The 22,493-nt window shown below is 39.5% G+C and overlaps 2 protein-coding genes across 2 annotated transcripts in view; both read right to left on the bottom strand.

Moving 5' to 3' along the window:
• The window catches only part of LOC146472792 (sodium- and chloride-dependent GABA transporter 1-like), a 46,129-nt gene extending 24,013 nt beyond the window's left edge, over window positions 1-22,116 (bottom strand). Inside the window, exon 1 of the mRNA XM_085118996.1 lies at window positions 22,051-22,116. The gene's annotated coding sequence lies outside the window, so the exon portion shown is untranslated. The remainder of the gene's footprint in view (window positions 1-22,050) is intronic.
• On the bottom strand, window positions 16-22,187 carry LOC146472793 (sodium- and chloride-dependent GABA transporter 1-like). The gene is made up of 16 exons (XM_085118993.1): window positions 22,051-22,187; window positions 19,941-20,135; window positions 18,948-19,082; window positions 18,312-18,462; window positions 15,295-15,387; window positions 14,226-14,358; window positions 11,817-11,951; window positions 10,594-10,697; window positions 8,876-9,000; window positions 7,997-8,109; window positions 6,591-6,722; window positions 4,953-5,052; window positions 3,190-3,290; window positions 2,420-2,590; window positions 1,764-1,871; window positions 16-692 (listed from the first exon to the last, which is right to left on the bottom strand). The coding sequence occupies exons 2-16, from the start codon at window positions 20,092-20,094 to the stop codon at window positions 648-650; spliced, it is 1,800 nt and encodes a 599-aa protein (XP_084975119.1). The 5' UTR covers window positions 20,095-20,135; window positions 22,051-22,187; the 3' UTR covers window positions 16-647.
• Between the last annotated feature and the right edge of the window lie 306 nt (window positions 22,188-22,493).

Consider the following 22,493-nt stretch of genomic DNA (forward strand, 5'->3'; position numbering starts at 1 on the left):
AACTTAACAACAAGATAGGTTCACGTTTTTATTGAATCATGATATGTATAGGTCGTGCCACCGTACACTGTCAGGCTTCTCACTCCACTCACTATCTACAACAGAATAGCAGGACAAGCTAGAGGCTCGATTTTATTGCTCAGACCAGCAGACCCCTTTTCCATGGTAACCAACGAGAGTTGCGGTCACGCGCTTATGCTGTAATTAGTTTTCACGCATTTCCTTCGCACACCTCGAGTGTGTACATTAATCCGAATTTTTCAATTCCTTTCGATAGCTGCGGAAAAGAAGAAGCAGACTTTCTTAGTTAATTTGTTGCAAAGATAAATTGGATCAGGCTTTTTTTGGTAAAAACTTAATTATAACATAGCGCGCGTGCATCCTAATCTAATTCCTATTGGCGTCAACACACGCACGGCCGTGCGTCCATCCGATGACGTGTGCAAGTCAGATGGGGGAAGCATGTAATGACATCTTCAAATGATTTTGTGTCTAAAGCTACTTTAAAAAGGCAACTTATAGCTGGGGCAAAAGACTGGTATATACAGAAATTAAACACGAGAATCATTCACTATTTGCTATACTAAAATTATTTTTTTAATTTTTTCAAAGATCCAGGCAATTTCTTATTAATACTCCAAGGCTTTCTACTCGCTCACAATTGAAACAGGATTCGGAACAGCTGCTTGATGCTGAAAAAATAGAAGTAAAATATCAAATTTAGTGAAATCAGGTACCCCACATGTAAGCTACATTAACCGGCCTTCTTTCTTGCTATCTCGGTCTCTAATTCTCTGTGACTCGTACAAAAACAGACAGAAATTCTAAGCTAAGGAACATTCACTAGATTAAACGACCCAATTGACTGTTTTCGCATAGTATCTTAGAACAATTAACTTTATCGTTTTTGTAGGAAAAAGAGACACTTTCTGCCAAGAATTAAATCTCCAGAAAATAAAACAAAACACAAAAATTCTTTATTATTCTGGAACGAAGCTAGATCTGATTACAAAATGATCTCTTCTTTCTTTTAGCGAAGTTTAGAGCTCCCATTTGGTCTCAGGCATTTAACCATAATAAAACAACTTTCTCGCGCAAATTGTAGCGTTAAAAACCTCTTGGGCTCTAGGGAAAGGTATACGCATTTTCGAAAAATACCATAGTATTTTGCGGTGTGCAATGACAGCCTCGCATTTAGAAAATGTGTATAAATTTTGCATCACTGATGGCATGAAAGAGTGGCGGACCGGACTTATAAGCCTTTCAGAAAAATAACAATATTCTGCGATGTGCAGAGATAGACTCGCATTCAGGAAATGTGTATAAACAGTCTGATTTGTTTTCACTCGCATGTGCAAGAGGTATGAAAGAATTCATGTCTACAAAGGATATACAAGGGTATCAAGGCTTAGCTTGAAATTCTAAAGCAAGAGAATTACGATGCTAGAGCAAGCAAAACAATGCCAATGAAATGTTACTTTTGAGGAAGTTCATGGCTGTTTTCCATTCCATTTCCATTCTTAGTTTACAGATGTACGCCAAAAATTGAGAGTCGGAATACTGATGCATGTGCCAGCCAAAGGTCTTTGAAATTAACGTAACTCTTTGAATCAGTTCATCTGCACTTTTCACCAAAATCTCCCCTGATCTATTTTTATTGGACCCTAAAAACCTGTAGCTGCATTGTTTTCTAGGCTTTGGAGCAATGTTCCGTTGTTCATTCTTTTTTCCTCTTTACCAACCATGTATTAAAAAAGATATACCTGACTGCTCATTCTTCGTTCCGTTAGCAAATTCTGCCGGGGAATTACTTCTCTTTCCTCAATCTCCTTAAATATCTGTTCGTCGGGAAGCAACAATGATTTCAACCTCTGCAAATTTTTATTAAATTCGAGAAAGTAATCAGAAGATAAACACCTTGGAAATGTTCAAATCATGTATTTTAAGTAGCCTGGGGTATTCATTAAGCCTACATGTGTAACAGGTGTAGCCAGTCTCCTCATTATTTCACACCCCCCCCCCCCACCACCCTCTTCCTTCCTCCCCCCGGAAATCTCCCAGAAATTTCAGAATTTAATAAGAATCCTAGCATAATATATCAGTCAAAATTTTATGGCCGCCAAATTTGATTCTCTCAATAATTTCTAAAAAGTAGCTCTTTACTCTCCTGAAGATCAAAAAAAATATGCCCTCCTGATTACTATAACACTGACTGTGAAGGAAATATCAAGATACTTGTTAGACTAAAATGGAGTTTCAGAGAGACGCAAAGGCTCTTCAAGTCCAATACAGAACATTACAAAGACAGCTATGTGACTTGAGTTTCTCCTCTCTCCCACCCCTCCCCCCTCTCTCTCCCACCCCTCCCCCTATAAAAGAAAGAAAAGTGATCAGAAAAACAATAGAGGTAACCACTGACCTCTCTCACTGATGTGCCTGTGGAATGATAGTACTGAACAATTGCGAATGTTGGAACCATTGTCACAGAAGCGAGGGCAATAACCCAACCCACGGCTTCAGCCCATCCAGGGTAAGGGTTTCCGCCATAGCTAACGCCGGTCCACTGAACCAAGCTAGCAACGATGATAATCTATCGGGAAAGGAAGTTAGAACGCACTGCGTTGATTTGGAGATGTTAGGTAAAAACGGTTTCTTCCCGAGGAATTAAGTAATTCTATTTAAAGTGGACCTCCACTTAGCTTAAAGCTACTTTGCAGGAAGCTCACTGTTAAATAATATAAAAGTAAAGAAAATGCTGACTAAATAAAAATGTTTGTACACGAAATGGACTTTAAAAATCTAGAGGAAGTTCTCTATTGGTTTAGCGAACCTTAGTCTTCAGTTTCACTTGGTTTTTTTTTTTGTGTGTGAATTGTTCATAAAAGATTAACATGGCTGTTCTACCATTTGAAGTGGCTTATACAGCAGTGGGTACAGCTGAATTCATTGCTTGAAAAAAAAAAACAACAACACTGAATCACTGAATACAACAACAAGAAGAAGAAGAAGAGGAAGAAAAAGAAAAAGAAATAGAAGAAAGAATGAGATTTTACTGATTTAAGAAAGTAATAAATCATATTTGAATGCACTAATGTGAATCATGAATAGTAATTTTAAAATGTGTAAAACTTGTGCAAACCATCATTTCAAGGCATAATGTCCAGGTTAAAAAAAATCAAAAAAACATACCAGGTTAACGATTGGTGATATGTATTTCCAACAGATCTGGAAAAACATATTGGGACGTTTGCCAATCATCTTTTCAATCATTTCAGCGAATCTGTCAGTACCTAAAACAACAGGAAAACGAGAGAGAAATCTGAGCTCACACTACACCGCACTGAACATAACACGAGGTCTAGCTTACATTATATATTTAACAATAGGCTATTTATGAGTTGCTGTGAACCTTACTATGAAAGCGAGGCCAAGTGCAAAACTTTTCATATGAAAACTAGTTTGTTTGCATATGAATGAAAACTAATTTTCATGACGAAATCTTTGCACTTAGCCTCGCTTTCATAATGAGGTTCAAAGCAACTCGAAAATGGCCTATTATTCCACGTGCGCGTGTTGGATATGAGATGATAAATAGCCAATGAGGGCGAAGCGCCGAGTTGGCTATCTATCATCAAGAGCCCTCTCTTGCTATCATCTCATATCAAACAAGCGCGAGTGAAATAACAGTTTAATAACTGTTTTATTGACAACAATCAAGAAATATTGCTAGATCTTGCTGATTTCGCTTTGCAAGAACAACCAGAAGACAATTTTGGCTCATGTACCATGGCCGCTAAGCCAATCAGATTCCTGGAATTTTATCATCCAATGTTCCAGTTCAATAATAATTGTTTAAAATTGCATTACATTACATTACATTACATTACATTACATCATTGAAGATTGAAACAAACGAACAACAAACAAACGAATTCATTCATAAAGTGGTTGTTGTTGCTGTTGTTTTTTCTCATGCACCAATTGATGGTTTGCATGTGACATCATGGCGGCCATGTTGGTGGACAGGAACAATAAGATTTTTCTTCTCTGGGAGTTACCAGCCATTTTTATGCAAACTTTGTGGACAAATTTTCTTTTGTTTTGTCCACCAACATGGCGGCGATGCAAACCACGAACGAACACAGAAGAACCAACAATGTTGTAGTTACAGTTTCTATATGTAAAGTTCTTTCCAAAGTAAAATGGCAGGGACAATACGGGTGAGTAAAAAAAAACCATTGACGCTGGGTAACTGACAGCCCTCACTGCAAAAGTTCCGAGACAGGAGAAGGCACTGAATGCCCTTTCATACTCGTGCCATTCTTAAAATATCAGGGAACTTAAGCAACGGCGACTGGCAACGACAACGCCGCAAGACAATATGTTTAATGGGCGAAAACAATCGCTTTTCACGTGCGTTTTAAATAGGCCATTCCGAGTTGCTGTGAACCTCATTATGAAAACGAGGCTAAGTGCAAAAGCTTTTCATATGAAAATTAGTTTTGTTTGCATATAATTGAAAACTAATTTTCATAATAAAAACTTTGCACTAAGCCTCGCTTTCATAATGAGGTTCACAGCAACTCGGAAATGGCCTATTTGGTGTATTTCTTTGCCACCCTATGCAAAACAACAAGTGAAATGAGCAAATTCACGATTTGGGGGAGAACGTGACAACACGACAATGAATTTTTCGTTATCTTTCTTAACTTGAGTGCCACGCCTACCAATTTGGTTTCTGCATGGGTAGTTCGCCGTTTCTGTAGAAGTTGAACGAGTTGAAATAATCGTGAAGTAGCACAAATGAAATAAAGTTATATTTCCGTTGGCGTTGCCGTCGTCGCTGCTTAAAAAGTACTGTCAAATTTTAAGAAGCTAAACAAGAAAGCACGCCATTAAAAACTTTATAGCATAGAACTGAAATAATTAATTATAGACAACCGCAGACTCACCAACTAACCAGCCAATGACGGCTGCTTCACAAAACCCGACAAAAAGAAGTGAGAATCCACCAGCCTGACTGTCGAATAGGTTGAAAACGTACACACCACCCTAATAATTATGATAATTATGCTGATGAATAGTAGTATTATCACAAAAGCACCTTTCGAGAATCATTTGCGAGAATAAAATTTTCTAATTATTCCAAATAGCGTCGTTAATTATTTGTACAGAAAAATGTCACAAGATAGCTCTTCAGTTCCAGTTAGTGTCACGTGACTATGGTCAATAACACTGCAAGAAGGACCTTTATCAATTCGTCCACGTGACTAGAAGGGTATTGTTAATATCGGCCATTTAGAAATGACCAGTAGACCTTTTGAGAGAAACTAGCACTAAAATACAACGATACCTTTCCGATTTTAAGAGCGAAACAATAAAAATTTGTATGTAAATAAATGTTCATTTTTAAAAATCACGTAAGGGGGTTAGCAGTTCTGAAAGGAAACCTCCACTCTTGAAATAATTTAACGTTTAATTGTTGAAAATACAATCTAATTTCAAATTTCGTTGGAAAACATGGAAATAATATTTGTTTGTCGGACAAAACAGAATTTGATTATCGCCTTGGATTTCATGACATCATACGGTTGCTCACACAAAGCAACTTCTGCTTACTGACAATAGCGGCAACCGTATGACGTCATGAAATCCAAAAAGGTGGCGCCCAGGAAATTTAAAATGAAAAATATGCTATAACCATATCTAATTTTTAGCACACTTGAATGTCACTTTTACTTTTTAAACTAAAATTTAGAATTTGGACACTATTTCCGACAATTTACCGTCAATTTGTTGTCGGAGTGGAGGTTCCCTTGAAGAAACTGGGGTATACTGTGCCGGTGGGGGACTGGAAACGAATCAGTTTGGTTTTGTCATGCTAACCTTTTAAGTCAGCTCTCGATTATCTTCACAATGTGTAAATTACGTTATCAACCGATACCTTATCAAGTTAGGGAATAAAACCACATATTGATTTAAAAGTAGGTTTCTCGAACCGTTCAAAGCACAAACATGTACCTTGGACCTTTCAAGCAACATAGAAAATCACAGCAGTTGCCGTAAGCTGTGCAACTTATTAATGATGACTGTTGTGCACTCGTTGTAGACTTGCTTACTTTTATTACCACACGTGGATAATTTTAGTATTTTTAGATTCTGCAACTTCTGAATGATGTACACATTTTTTGGATTTCTTTACTTTTGTTCCTACACTGTAAATAGTTCTAGTATCTTAGATTGGTTTGTAGTAGATAGGTATCCTCAATTTTGCTACTGACATCGACACGTGAACAAAGTTTTTTATTAATGTTTATCTTCAAAGTTATGATAGGTCCACTATCTTTTTTTTCCTTTTTATAAGCAACCAGGGTAAGAATGCGTTTGGAAATTGGATTGCCTCCTGTTCAACGAGTTTTCTTTTTTAAAATGAAAGCGGACTTTGATGAAATATTTGAATGTGTGCTTTTTACATTGGCGTGGAATCTCGATTTCTCCCCGTCACTTTTCTATGGGAGTCGCCCCGCGGGCTTCTTACCTTTCAGGATAATAGAATCGTTTTGATTTACAATGGCTAATATAGTACCTACCTGGGCACACATAGGGATGGCTAACAGGAACATCACAACACAGACGCCGATCAGAAAAAATGGCTTGTAACGTCGGAGGTATTGGGGATACTCATCTGAAAGACCTGTAACGACGCACTCCACCAAAGTGAACTGTAAATGATGGCACAAGATCGAGAGAATGAACGGAAGAATCATGATAGTTGTTAATGAATAACTGGGAGAGTAAATCTACTTGTCATATTGAACTACCCTAAAGAATCATTTTTGGCGCCTGGAGTGCTAATTTCAGACAGGCGTTGACCAAAGCATCTGAAAATTAGAAAAAAAAAATTGTTAACCTGTTAAAGTTATCTTAGGATAAGTGCTAATTTTCGTTGTTACTCTCAAAACTGCCAGCGTAGGAGGACTAGGAAAGTTTTATGAAAGAGGTTCGTACGCCATAGGGGCTCTTTGTAGTGTTGGGAGTTCAGCTGGCTCGCTAGCTCAGTGCACAATAAAACGATTCGTATACCAACAAGTCCCCCTTGTACACTAGCAACTTGTACTCTAAACCGCCGACCGATTAGCTCAGTTGGTAGAGTACCGGACTACCGTGCGGGAGGTCGTGGGTTTAAACCCCGGCCGGACCAACACTCACGGTCTTTAAATAACTGAGTAGAAAGTGCTGCCTTGGTAATGACATCTGCAAATGGTTAGACTTTCTAGTCTTCTCGGATAAGGACGATAAACCGTAGGTCTCGTCTCACAACCTCTGTTTGTAAATAACTCCGTGGGACGTTAAAGAACCCACTCACTGTTCGCAAAGAGTAGGGGACATAGTTCCCGGTGTTGTGGTCAGGTCTTTGAGTGTAAATTCTCATGGTTGAGTGGGTAAATGCTCGGAGATATTAGCTGAATAAGCTACTTCAAAATCCGAGGGTAAATAAAGATATGATGATAATGATGATGATGATGATGATGATGAAAATGCCGATACTAGAAACCATTAGATTTTAAGTACGACTACCGAGTATGACTATTCGAATCCAGTTCGCATCCTGTAGATAATCACTTACTAAACGAATCTTCCTACTTATCCACCAATTTTCCTTCTTCCCCAAGACAATAAAGGAATGAAACACCTTGCCACTGGCTTTAGTTGAGGCGGATCCTGTTTTGTCTTTCCAAGATAAACTGGACAAAATTGATCTTCATGTAGATGCAATAATTTCTTAAATTATTGTAATGACTGTTGACCACGTGTAAGAATCTTTTGTACAGAATGGAAAGAAAGCAAGAAAATCCGCAGCCTGCTGAGCGACAAGAATGAGCGAGGCTAGAGTTCTGTGGAACTGACTGGATTGAAATTCAAAAGTCGCACTTGTACTCAATCTCGTATGCACGTCAGTGCTCAGATCGAAAGGTTTCTATGTTGCATAAATTACCTGACTGTCCAAGCCAATAGTAAGAAGCATGAAAAAGAAAAGAATGGCCCACAAGTTGCTGACAGGCATCTGAGCAATGGCTTCTGGGTAACTCACAAAGGCAAGTCCGGGACCTAAGAACAAACAAACAAACAAACAAATACTTGGTTCAGCAACTGCCAATTTCCGTTTCGTTCGACTATTCCGTAAATCAACGCGGAACAGGGCTGGTTCATTCCCATACAACGCCTAACCTGCGTGCTGTCTTGTTTTTTCCGGCGACAGCAAAAACCTCTTGCCCAACTGATTGTATCTCTCTTACCAGTATAAACAGTTGCTGTTGATCTTTAAGGAAGTCTAAAAATAATTCCGAGAATAGCCTTCTACATTGCCTATAAATAAACTTCCATATGAAAATTTTTTTTATCAACTGACATCCTGTTAAGGAAGAAGTATAGCAATTCCCTTTCCGCGTGGTGGATGAGGAGGGGAGGGGGGGGGGGGGGGGGGAGGAGGGTTTTGCTTCGCGTGAAAGTTTATCGATCTGACCAAACGGCATAGTCGCTTGCTCCTCCATTTTCCCCTCATTTCTTCTTGTATTGTTTAAACTAGGTTCTATGATTCTAATGGAGTTTCTGAAGTTTCACCCAGCCTTAGACACAATCAAGGGCTTTTAGTTACGTGGAATCTCCGTTATTTGGTTTTATCAGTCGATTCGTTGGCTAACAAACATGATGAAGATCTTCTCAATTTATTAACTTTTTCATGTGCTGACGACCTTGAAACAAGAAAGCACTCCGCTTTCGGCGTCCTGCTTTCATCGGTTTCTCGGTGTTTGGAACCCCCAATGAAACACTCGCACTCGTTTTTGATCTATTGCAAAAACTGAAGTTCACCAACCAGATGCAACTACTTCCCCGACTCCAACTTTAAGTGTCTTGGCCATAAAACCCAGAACACTGAACACCACAAATCCTGCGAACAAACTTGTACCACTGTTGATGCAGCTCACCAAAATGGCGTCCCTGTTGATAATGAAAAAAAAAATTACCTGCAGGCTGTAGTTAGCATAAATCGTGTCCTACATAGACACAGCAAACGATCGAGGCTCGCCATTCTATGATATTCTGATGCACAAAGGGTTAGAGTATATTTATCTCAGGTCGCGTTCGATTGATCGTATTCCGGAATAAGTAACTGCATGTTTGAAAAACTTAATAAAGTTGAAACTTGAAACTTGATAACATTATAAGTAGAATAGCTGTTAGATTTCTCTTTTTAGGCAAATTTGGGAAGACGTGACTATACAAGCGTTCGGTGATACACGATATCCCAGTAACTCCAAAAACCTTTCATGACGGATTTCTAGTAATCATTATATGTATTTCTTTTCCGGAATAGAGTCAATCGAAAGCGTCCTAAGATTTGGCTTCTTCGTCTCACTGTTTAAATTGTTTTCGGGATCGGAGGAAGTGGCGAATGGCATTACTCTTGGTTTTCTACACGTTTCTACACCGGGATTCCAACAAAAGCCTATTATTTTGTGTCGACGGGTCGAACTTAGGGCGCGTCCTTTTTGGGACTATTACGGAACAGGAATACTCGGAGCATACGGTATGCATGTTCTTCTCAGACCAATTCTGTGTTATCAATGTAGGTCACACAGAATTGCGTTCATTCTAGAAAGCTTTTTGCTTGAATGGAAATAGGCGGAATTGCGTTCTTTTGGGAAATGATATTCTGTTAATTGTTATTCCTGAACCGGAGTAAGTATAGCCAGATTTGTTCCAAAAGAATGCACCTTTAAGGTCCGAACGGAATAAATATTCGATTCCCATTTAAATATCTCTTACTAACCGAGTTCGAGGCCCGTACCGTGAGTTACGGGCCAAGTTTTTTTCCGTTGATTTATGGCCCAAGCGCGAAGCGTGCGGGCCATAAATCAAAGGGGAAAAAACGTGGATCCGCAACTTACAGTACAGACTGAGAAAACGAGATTAGTAAGATATTTATTATATATCTGAGGTTAATCGGGCGCGCGGGAAAGGAAACTTTCAATTTTAGAGGGCCGTACAGTAAAATACGGCCCGCAAAAATGACCAATCACACCGCACGTACTAACTGAGAGATATAATAATTGATTTGCTTTGTTTGTTTCGAAGTTATACCATTGTTCAGCCATTGTTGTAACGCTCTCTTTTCCATTATAGAAAACATCACTGACCACTTAACTAAACCTGATTTGTTCTGCGACATATTTTACTCTGTTTCACTCTATTTTGTGTTTGGCAAGCTTGACTATTTCATGTACTCTTAGTGATCCCACGCCTGCGCCTTTTTCTTATCCGTTCAAAGCTTTCGGTTTGTTCGTGAATGAATTCCAATCGAACAAAAAATCCCCTATGTTTTCCTGTGCTGTTGTTATGCTGTACAAGGTGCATGGTTCTAACTTTTACGTCTGCGGACGGATGAAATCCAATCAAAGCTCTTTAATTGGTACTTTGTTACATGGCACTGTTAGTTATGCTGCATCTTTAAAAAAACTAGATATTTCTTGAATTTTATTCTGCGTATTTATTTAACAAAACCCGTTAATAACAAAGCAAACGTTCCCTCACCGTTCGCAGTTGTTGTTAAACTTGTTGTAGCTTCCAAGGGTTAGCAACGCTCCAAGCCCTACTCCAAGAGAGAAAAAGATTTGCGAAGAAGCTTGAACCCACACCTAAAAACAAACTGACTAGTAAGAAGAAAACAAAAGTACTACCATTTGAAGAGAAGAGCTCGCCTGCGCATGACAAACTTCTCGCTTATTTGCCATCATCAGAACCTGAGTACCTGAGGCGGTTTTCTGGCGCGCTTTTCGTTCAGTGACGGGTTGGTCCAAGAAAATCACTGCTGAACGGAATCGAGAGCGGATCACAAGTATGGAAATGCAAAGTGGGGTAAAAAGACTGGATGGGTGCCGGCCAAACAGTAAGTCCTTTCCGCGGTACCTTAAAGGCCCATGTTCACCCAAGACGCACAGATTTTTTCCCACGGATGAAAAATCCGCAATTTACCTGCTCAAGAGTGCTAAACTAGCCAACAGGAGCCACTTCTATCGTGCTTAGTTTCGACATTTATCCTTATTTTTCAGGTCTCGAGGCTTTATTAACGTTTTTGCTTCATTTATGCCAAAATTTAATCACTAAACCTTTTCAAAACGACTTTTTTATGTTTTTTCTCTACATATAATTTTAGTTATAGTTTATTGATTTTTTAGCATATGATATTATTTGTATATGGGGCCTCCGTTAATAACAGTAATTTTCATTGCAAATTAGCTGGGGGTGCTACCCTATTCAAATAAAGATATCATGTCATGTCGTGTCATGTCATGTCACACGAGGGCAAAAAGGCAGTTTGGGTGAACATAGGCCTTTAAGTTTGTAATTCTAATGTATTAATTCTATAATTTATATTTGACAGAAATTATTGGGCTTTGGAATCAGCAAACACTGTTTTTTAGGCTATGTTTACACTTATATGCTGAAAAATACTGTATACTGTAAATAGAAGTGGCCCAAAACCGCCGCCATCTTTCTACTAGAATCCAATCATTGCTCCTCGTTGTTGACTTCCGTCTAAAATCATACGCGTGATTTAAATCGAGCTCGCGCTGGGTGCTTGTTCGATTTTGAAATCACGCGTATGATTTCGGACCAAATTGCACTTTACTCAGTTTAATTACCATTATTAATAATTTAAAAAGGCGCGTAAATCAGCTAAGCCAGGAGAATATGACAGCCTCGCGTCAAATGTGGCTTTGAAATGTTCATTTACAAGAAAGTGTTGGCCCTACCATTGGATCCTTTAGCTTTGTGAAATCTGGCTTAAGGTAGAATATCACTCCATCTAAAGACCCATCAAGTGTCGCTCCACGAATCAAGAGAATGAGAAGCATCACGTAAGGGAAGGTGGCAGTAAAGTACACAACCTGCAAACAAAGGTGGTACATTGGTCATGAAATGATCTGAAATAAAAGCTAACTCCAAAAATTTGTTATTCATTCAAGTCGCATTGGTTTCTTTGAGCTTTAATTTAAACGACTTTAAGCCTGGTTCAGGCGCTGGACCACGCGCGCATGCACCGAACCGAGGCCTCTGGATCAATGTGGTTCGGCAGAATTGAACTAGGCGCAATGGCGAATCTCAATCTACGGCAGAGCTTGGCGCACAATATGAAACTGGAGCGACTTCGCTTCACTTCAGCTGTAAATTCATTCGTCTTCTTCGTCTCAATCTTTTAAGGACGGTGCCTCCTACTACAGAAGTACTTTTTGCACAGTTCATGACCATGCGGGAAAAAGAGGATCTTAGTATGGGCAACTGGAATCCAGAAAGAAAAGTGGGTAGGGGGGCATTTCTCAGAGATAACAAGACGCTGTGGGAGCGTATACCTGGGCGTCGTTGTATTAGGCGTATTTAAGCATGCACGTTAGTTCAGTCTTTGATGACAGGTGAACGATAAAAGACTCGCTGACAGTCTTTAAAAGGCATCACTTTGTATTTGCGAGATATATATATATAAGCAAATAAACATGTCGGGTTTGGTAACCATGAAGTGCATCTATGATAATGATGAATTTAGGCGACAAAGGAGATTTGTGCAAATACCTTTCCACCCAAATACAGTCAACTCTCTCGTAAGCGACCACCCTTGGGGTACGACAAAGTGGTCGCTTACGAGAGGTGGTCGCTTACGGGAAAGATCAACAAAATAAACCTTATACTGGATTGATTAGTTAATTACACCAAAATATTACCTTAGCAGCTAAAATTAGGCAAATAGAAACTAATTTATTTGATTTTTTCACATCCATTCATTCCTCTGATGAAACTTTGTATAACATTTTGGAACAGATCACTGTAACAATTCCCTACCTACAAATCTAATTATAGCCATCTTCTCTGTCTGTAAACTGTTATTTTCTGTCAGCAGTCCGGGCCGGGGTAGCGTCATTAAAAATTGAACTTTTGTTACTTCTGAGTAATGTTTTACTAACGATCATACGTGATTATGTTGGGTGGTCGCTTACCGGAAACAGAAAACAAAAGGATATGTGTAATTTCTGGCCTAAAAAGTGGTCGCGTTCCCTTAAGAAATTTGAGTGGTGGTCGCTTACGAGACAGCTCTTGAAACAGTATTTAAGTGAGAAACAAAACGGTAGTTTAAGAAGTGGTCGCTTACGGGAGGTGGTCGCTTACGAGAAGTAGTCGCTATGAGAGAGTTGACTGTACCCTTATTTCCTGGGCTTTGTGTGACAAATGTTTCAGCTTTTTCACTGGTTTCACGATCTGGGCGCACGATCGCGTCAAACGCACGCCTGTGAAATCCGACACGATTATTTTTGCAAAAAAATAAATTCCCTAGAGGAGATCTCAATTTAATTACTTTTATTTTCACTGGAACACCATTTTCCTTTGGTCGGACTAGCTACAGTTACCTTCATAGTTTTCTCCGACAGATGATTACGATCATCAAACACAATTACCACAGATTTTACTGATAATGCACAATTATGGCGTTTCGTTGAGGACAAAAATCCCCCAACAAAAAGAAGTGACTTACTTGGAGAAATAAACAGTGAGATTAAAAAAATGAGGTCAATGAATTAAAAAATTACTTCCAAAAAATAATAATGGTCCACAATTTAAGAAAAAATTTAGTTCGAAGTCTAAAAATTGAGTCGAGTTTCTAAAAAATATGTTTGAGGCAAGAAGTCAGTCAACCGGAAAAATCAACACCGAAAAAAAACTAGTCGAGAGGAAGCGGAAACTGGATGTCCATACATCAATTTTTAACTTCAAATTCTAATTTTTAAACTGATTCAAATATTAACTATTTCTTATTTCACCAAATTTTACTACTCTTTTGAGAAAAACGTTCTGCTACCAAATTATACCTAAAAATCACCAAAAAAATTAGAGAACACCCAAAACATTGATTTGTGTTTTGAGCATAGGGTTTTTGTATTGCTTGAAACGCGAACGAGATATTTCCATTACTTTTTTCAGCGGCGTGAAAACGGCTTTCAGGTGTACCCCCGCCTTAAACTGATCATGAAGAAATCCTGAAAGAGGGTTATGTGGCCTTGAACCACAAACATTAGCTGACATTTTTGGACAAAAGAAAGTTCGAAGACTGATCCGAGATCATGAATGACAAATGGATGAGACGTTAGCAAAGCACATCAGTATTTCCGACTTACTTTTCCGGAAGACGCCACTCCTCTGATAAGACACAGATAGACCAAGATCCAGGCAAGGATTAAGCACAGGGCGATTTGCCAGTTAACGTGACCCATATCAGATATACTTTCGGTTTTTTGCAGTATGTGATAGCTGATTTAAAAAGAAACAAAAACAAAAAACAAAGACAAAATATTTACAAACTTTCTCCAGATACAATTTTCTAACGTAAAGAAGAAGTTGGTTTTAAAGATTAAACAAGGAAAGTCTAAAATTACATATTCAAAAACGACTGAAACTACAATCATTTCTGCAACTCTTTGAAACTGAATTATATTGTGGCAAATATCTTAGAACCAGTATAGGAGCGACAGTTAGTAGAATGTACACGAGGTCAACCATATCATATATAGCGAGAAGAACTCACGATTTATGAGGTTTTGTGAGCAGATGTTTACAAGACCGTTTCGCCGCTATATAAAGTATTATCTTGTCTTATCTTATCTTATAAGGGGGTTACTTTCTAAAAACAGCGATGCTGCGTCGGCGAGGGAGTGGAAACGAATGTTTAGTTTACAAACAGAGTCGGACAAGATAATTTGGTCACTGTAAAAAGATGTCAAATGCTGATGTTTCGAGCGTTAGCCCTGCAACGGATTCGATGATCTGATGAAAGGATAGCGCTCAAAACGTCTGCGCTCGAATTTCTAAAGTTACGATGGCCAAATTCCCTTGTCAACTCTCAACATTTGCCTAGTCGTTTGTTTCGTAGAAGAAGACTATAGCGTCCAAAGAAAGAACAAGAAAGAAAGATGACGAAGAAAAAAAAAACTGTGTGCGTAAAACATCTACAAAACATAAACCACAATAGTGCTTATTATCTAATTTCTCCTTACAAACTCACTTCTTGATCAAACAAACAGGACATGAGAATAGCAAAAATGGTCAAGAAAGATGAAATGTCTTGATGTTTCACACATATTTGCATTCTCCCGACTATTACCATAAGAAATATGAAAAAAGGTAATGAGAATTTACACGTTGATACTTATTGCATCCAGTGTGTAGACTGACAAACCGATCACTTACTCGTAAAATTCTTCTGATGGAGAAGTACGTTTACAATTGGCAACATAACCAAGTGCGGTACAATTAATTGCCGTTGCATTTTCCTTTATTTCACTGCGGAAAGAGAAAAGAGAAAAACGAAATGAATGTATGAAGACTGACTAACTGAATGACTGACTGATTAACCCTTTAAACTTTCTTTTTATTTGCTTGTTCTGAGTTGATTTTATATCATTAATAGCCATAGGAACTGTTTACAATCAGACACCGTTTTTAAGAACAGCGAAAGACCTTTCTATATTTTTTGAGCCTTTCATTTGTGGCACGATATTCCACTGTTATTGGGAAAATTCGGGTTGCATGCATTGAATGATTTCTTTCACAGGCGGATATGAACCATGCCACATTTTTAATTTTGCTAAACAGTATGACTTATACGACACTCTGGTACCAAGTATAAAAATAACAAACATCGTGAAGCCCATGACATTGATCCTCGATGACATTTATGCAAACACGTGAAGCTGTATCACTGAGAAACATGTGTCTCAAACATACTCTGAAGAAGAAAGGCCGTGCCTTTCGAAATATTGGAAAAAATACTTCCCTGACCATGAAATCAGCCTTGCTCTTTTTTTACACTATTTGTTTGACATTTTTAACCCATTTTTTTTTTTTGCTTTTAACTACCTTAAGAGTACAAAGTTTACTTGAGATTGCCAAAGAACGTTAAAACTATTTCCTTTAACTGGCTCTATCAAACGTTGTATTTGACATTGTTTGTTTCAGTCTGATATAGGCTATTCTCTTCTTTGTACCGAGCGAGTAAAATTATCGTTCAAATTAAACTAATAACGCTATGGTTGACTGAGTCGGTTATGTTATTCCCACTTATGTAATTGCCGGTTTTCTGTTTGTGCGGATATCCAACGCTTGTCACATGTTTCTGATACAGCTTGCATCGTCATCGAAGGTCAATGTCATGGGCTTCACGATGTTTGTTATTTTTATACTTGATACCAGAGTGTCGTAAAAGTCATATGTTCAGCAAAATTAATCATATGTTTTTCATATGCGGCCCAAGCGAAGTGTGTGAGACGACTTATAATTGCCGGACTTGTAATTGCCGGTTTTCTGTTTGTGCGGATATCCAACGCTTGTCACATGTTTCTGATACAGCTTGCATCGTCGTCGAAGGTCAATGTCATGGACTGTACGATGTTTTTTTCTTTTTCTTTTTTTTTTTTTTTTTTCATACTTGATACCAGAGTGTCGTATAAGTCATATGTTACGCAAAATTAATCATATGTCTTTCATATGCGGCCCAAGCGAAGTGTGTGAGACCACTTATTATAAAAAAGTTTTGAAGCTAGAAATATCTAGAACATTTATATTCAATCTGTGCTCTGTTCAGTTGTTCCGCTCACTTTAAGGCCAATCTCGCTGCGTTCTCGAGCGGCATTTTTGGCTCTAAAGCAAATAGTATTGTACAGAGCAGGGGGAGGTTTACCGAGATTAATTTACGGCAAACACGGGGGCTGCGGAGAGCAGAAAAAACCTTATGGTAATGTCTCCACCCCCACCCGCCCAATTAGTTCAGTAGGTAAGAGAGCACCGGAATGCTGTGTGGGATCTTAAACTGGCTGTACTCAACAACTGCCTTAGTTCAAATAATCGCGTCATAATTGGGCGATGGTGTTGTTAAGCCGTTGGCCTTGCCTCCTTTTACCCTGGGTACCAGGAGGCTCTCAATAGGGTTAACCGTCAGCCGTCAAACAGCCTAAAATTCAACCGTCAAAAAAGGGCAACTTTTATCGTCAACCGTCAAAAAAGTAGCCTCTCTTGTTTGCCGTCAAACCTTTCAAGGTTTTCAAATATCACCTTTTCAGTTGCTCGTCCCTGAACACAATTGTTAATGTTAAAAACACGAAAGTTAATATAAACTTTAAATCATGGAAGAAAGTTCCCCTTGATAACCGTAAACCGTCAAAATTGGTAAAATTGAACCGTTAACCGCCAAAGCTATCCCCCCATTAAGACCCTCTTCAGAGATTCATTGCGCGGACTCGGTATCGGCTGGAGGCCGATTGTTTTACGTCTGCTATTACAACGCTGGATTGTTCTGCACAATTACGATCACCTATTTAATTTAAAGCGAAATGTTGTCTATTTAATCATATCCTGTTCAGTGTAACTGATTGTAATAACCGTGGTCTCCCTATACACAAACAGAAACAAAAAAAGCGCGAGAAAGCGAACTTAGTTTGACTGTCGCCTCAGCGACTAGCCTGGGTGCAGACCTCTGCTATTTCATTTGTTGTACTCGGAAAAAGAAATGGGAGGCGTCTGCTCGCAGGCTATCACCGATCCAGTCCCTTCAGTTTAAGAAATTAGCACTCAAATTAAATTAGTTAACTTTATCAATTAGAAAATCTAGGGCTAGATTGGCGAAACCGTTATGAGTTAAGACATATCCTAAGTATTATTGTTTCTGAACAACAAACAACACTTCGGACACGTCTTAACTTAGCAGGACCTCGTGAGTCTAGCCCCTGGCTTTTTACCTTGCCTTATTTTAGCTTTTATGACGTCGCTTCAGTTAGCCTTACAACAACCGTGGGGAGTACTAAGACAAAAATTAATACGGGGAGGTTCCGCCCCGAGGTCCGACCCCTTGTTTATATACCATTTTTGGCAGAAAAGGTACCCCTTTCGTATACCCTCCATTGGAAAATAATGAAAGGCCCTTTTAAATACCTAAATGACAGATTTCCCTACCGTTTCATATACTTCGACTCGTGAAATCCCTACCCTTTCATATACCTGAAGCGTGAAAAAGGTACCCCTTTCGGGCGGAGCCTTCCCATATAGGCCATTATAGGGAGTACCCCTTACCCCCCGGGCGTTTTGCACGGCAAATCGAGAGCAGCAGGATAGCCAGTACTTGTCATTTGTGGTAGAATGTGATGCTTGAGCTCTCTAACATTAACTCAAGTTTAGTGATATCAGTATTGAATCCTCCATAGGACAGTACTTACGCGCACAGTTGGGTGTTCCATTCGTTACCACAATGTTTCCAAGGCACGTCTTTTCTGAATGACTCAAACAAGTAAAGAAGGCACCAAGCCATAATCACATTATAATAAGTGCCCACCAGAAAAGGCACTACGATCATTCCAAATCCAACTCCTGAGGAAAACATAAACCAGTTAGTCGTTCTGCACATTGTTTTGAAAATATTAGATTTCTCTGCGACCAGTTTTCAAGTCAAGCTTAAGGAAACTACATCCGGTACATAATTTGGGAGAAAAAATACTCAATCTAAAATCGTAACAGCACTGTAACTCGAAAATTCCGACACTATGGCCAAACAATTCGGGCGTATCACCCTTCTTTTAACAGGATTTAAATGTTAAGATTTTTGTACAGCTAAGCACTGTACCTCCAGCCCCCAAGAAATTTGACATTCCTCAAGCTGTTGTCGAATTTACGGGGAAGTCTAGGGTCCGTTTCTTGAAAGTCCCGTAAGCGAGGAGCCCTTTACCCGGAAGTCCTAATAAAGTAGTGGGCGGTCAGGTAGTGACTCTACTAACTATCACACTTCAAAAGTACTGCTAAATGTTTAAGGATGATGCTAATACGATAACTAATAAGCCGGGATCAATTCAGATTACCTCTTGCAATTGGACAGATAGCTGTCCAGGCTCCAACAGTTCCACGACTGAGGTACTGGCCAATAGCGAGCTCCAGGTAGAACAGAGGAATTCCGTTAATGGCAAGCATTATAAAGTACGGTATGAGGAAGGTGGCTGGCAACAAAGAGAGATGTACTTATTAAGTTTCCTACCACTGTCAACGGCCCCAATCGGTCAACGCCATTGCCTCAAGCATTCAATTTATCTTAAGGATTTGTTTATCAGCTTTTGATAAGCCAGTTCATAACGTCATTACGCAGAAGTTGCCAACAAGAGACAACGCTACTACGCAAAAGGCAATTGTCACTTTCACTCGTGTTTCTTTAATTCTATAGAGCCTCTGTGGACACACGGACAAAATGCTTTTCTATTTTACACCGTAGCCTTCGAGCGGGCACTCTTGTTTGTTTCCCATCGATCCCACCCACAACCGACCCGCTTGGCTCGGGCCTTGTGAGAACTCGCGTGGCCAGCCTCGCGGCTTCGCCGTTCACGCACCTCATCGCAAGACTAATGGCCAATCAGACTTCAAAGCTGTGTTAAAGTGGTTAAAAGAGAGAGTAAACTTAAACGTATGGGGCCGGCTAAAATTCCTTGCTTAGTTGAGATGTATTTTACCCTTAAATGGTCGAAACATATCAAAAAGCCATGCCTAGAAAACCAAGAGAAAAGGTGTATTAGACATGTTAGAGGTTATGTAGTTGGATCATTTCTTTTCTAATCCATTATTGAATCGGGGTGGGGGGGGGGGGGGGAGCATTTTGCCCTTCCCGTCTTAATAAATTCAAAATCATAATCATCATGTCAAACAATGCACGGGTACAAACAGAATCGACTTCCGTTTTGATTTTTATTCAAATCTGGAGGGTTTGCTAATCAAAACAAACCGTTTTGCCCTACCCGTCTCAGTAATTATCATGTCAAACAATGCCCGGGTACAAACCGAATCGACTGGCTTTAGCTTTTCCCTACCTCCGCCATTCTCGTAGCACAAGTATGGAAACCTCCACACGTTACCAAAACCAACGGCACACCCAACACATGCCAATAAGAACTCGAGTTTCTTGCCCCATTTCTGCCGGTTATCTTCGATCGTCACTCCTCCTCCGTCCTCCTTAATGTTCATTTTGTCCCACAACCGAAGTAACAGGTGAGCTGATGACAAAACTAAAAGAAAAGTTGCTACAAAAAATTTCCAAGTAAAATAAGGTTTATTTTCAAGAGAATTCCAGGTCAACTGAGAGCCGAACACAAGCGATGTACACGCATGAAAACCTCTCTAGATGATCACAAAATATCTCGAGGTTATTTTATAAACAACAGGAAATGTCAAACATGTATCATTTAAATAGAATCCGGTATGTAAACTATCCTGTATGAAACTTTATTAACTCCCACCCCCCGGCCTCTACCCTCCAGCAAACAGAGAACCCGGTGATCAATGCCAATCGATTTGTTGAGTATTTGCTCAGCATCCACGACTGAGACATTAAGACTCTCAATCTATATCAATGATTTTCATCGATTGTCATGTTTTTCTATGCACTTTTTCTTGGCGCGATGCATTTATAACACAGCCTCCTCCCCCGGGAGGCATTATTAACCCGGGGGAATTTTGACGGCCTCGTGATTTTTAAGTCATTGCACTTTCATTTCCTTTCAATGTTAAGTGCACTACAAAAGACAATAAATTCATGATTACATATGTCTAAGGAGGACAAAAATGAGATGGTAGATCCACAGAACGGACGGTCATTGGAAAGATAAATGAGACTAAGTTTGACCTGAATTATCTTTCATTAGAATGAAGGTAAATAAGCCCAGAACCGAAGAAATGAACTTAATTTTTTCTAGGTACCGCGGGGCATTTGCACAGTTCGTTTGTCCAAATAATAAACGGTCGCAAATGTTCGACGATCATCCTGGAAGATGGGCGGATGGGAGGGGGGTTGGGTGGGGGTTACTGCTGGAATAGACACGCAAAAACGTAACATGAATATCAGGCCTTCCTAAGGGAAGAGGGAGGGAGCAGACAGAAAAATTTTAATAAGCAAAGTCGTTTTTTTTTTTAGGTCATATAGCGAGTTGGCCGGTAAAACATTAATGCGCCTTACCACATTTCATGCGAATTATAGGCTTTCTTTGGGGAAAAAACCCCTGTAGCTACCGCTAAGGGCAAGGGAGAGAGAGTAAACCACTTTAAGAATGCGGCAAGTAACGCACGTAACCTGAACACCGCGTGCGGCTCATGTTGTAACCGAAAGTGATTTTGATTGGCCACAATTTTCATGGACGCGTATTGTGTGGTGCGGGGGTGGAAGACTTGAATCAAAGCACTCGTGTCAGGCTTTTCTCTCCCTTTCCCTCCCCCTCTCCCCTCCGAAAAGCCTGATACTCAGGCCAGCATAAACGTACTATATGGTGTAGGAAGTTAACCGGCATCATGCTGTAACATAAATTTCGTGTTTATAATCTCGCCTAACTAGCGGTATCTTCAGCCATGTAGAAACTTCATTTTTTATGTCAACCAAATCTCATGACTAACTAGCTGAGTTTTGCACGAGACGTCGTTAAGTATATTATCTCCACAATCACAGAAACACTTGACGGAACAAGCACATCCGTTTCCCACTTTAATAATCAAAGTTGAAAAAATAATAAAAATAAAAACGCGCTTTCGCTTGGAATCCCAAAGTTTTGCACTGGAAGCTTTGGTACGAGGGAGATGAGGTCTAAGGCGCCTCGGGGTATTAACATCATTGCCTATTTCTAGAACAGGTCTTATGATCTTTCTTTTCTAGGGTTTCAAGGAACGACTAGCCATGTTCCGTAATAAAGCCGTAATATGCTTGAACTGAACCAACAAACGTCAGACGACCCACAAAGTAACATGCACCCCAAATGATTGGGAGCGAATTAGCTCCTGAGGAACCCTCAAACCTTGGACTGTACAACACGAGGTATCTTCCGTTGGCAAGGTTCTTATTTTTTCTTGTCATTCTTTAGTTCGCTGAGACTGCGCACAATACAGTCAAAAAGTATACAAAAAGTCAACTTCTCAGATTAGATTATTCTACCATACCTTGCACTCCACTTGTCTTCTTGGAAACAAACTTGACGCCTAAGGGAATCTATGGCTCAAATAACGTGTAGTTGTACTCAACAGTATTTTTTCAGCAGAGTAGTCGCTCACGCGCGCGGCTAGTGTATGACGCGGACTTCGGCCGAACAGACTGAGTATACCGGCAATGCTTGCAAGATTATAACCATTAGAAATGAGCTCGAGATTTCTATCGCGTGACCCGAATCAACTGACACACCGATAGAAATCGAGAGCGAAGTATGCTAATTGTTTTAGTGTAAATACACTAAGTGGTTCAAAACTTAACAACAAGATAGGTTCAAGTTTTTATTGAATCATGATGTAAATAGGTCGTGCCCCCGCACACTGTCAGGTTACTCACTCCACTCACTATCTACAACAGAATAGCAATAGTGAGTACCGTAGCCAATAGGAGAACAGCA

This window comes from Pavona decussata, unplaced genomic scaffold, assembly GCF_977016875.1.
Source record: "Pavona decussata unplaced genomic scaffold, jaPavDecu1.1 SCAFFOLD_96, whole genome shotgun sequence".
Lineage (NCBI taxonomy): Eukaryota > Metazoa > Cnidaria > Anthozoa > Scleractinia > Agariciidae > Pavona > Pavona decussata.

Bases quoted from the DNA above. Each gene is read 5' to 3' on its own strand.
- LOC146472793 (XM_085118993.1), bottom strand. From the start codon at position 20,094: ATGAACATTAAGGAGGACGGAGGAGGAGTGACGATCGAAGATAACCGG. The intron at 11,952-14,225 runs GTAAGTCGGAAA...CTTTGTTTGCAG, and splicing joins GAGTGGCGTCTTCCGGAAAA to GTTGTGTACTTTACTGCCAC. The intron at 1,872-2,419 runs GTCAGTGGTTAC...AAAAATTTGCAG, and splicing joins CAGGCACATCAGTGAGAGAG to AGGTTGAAATCATTGTTGCT.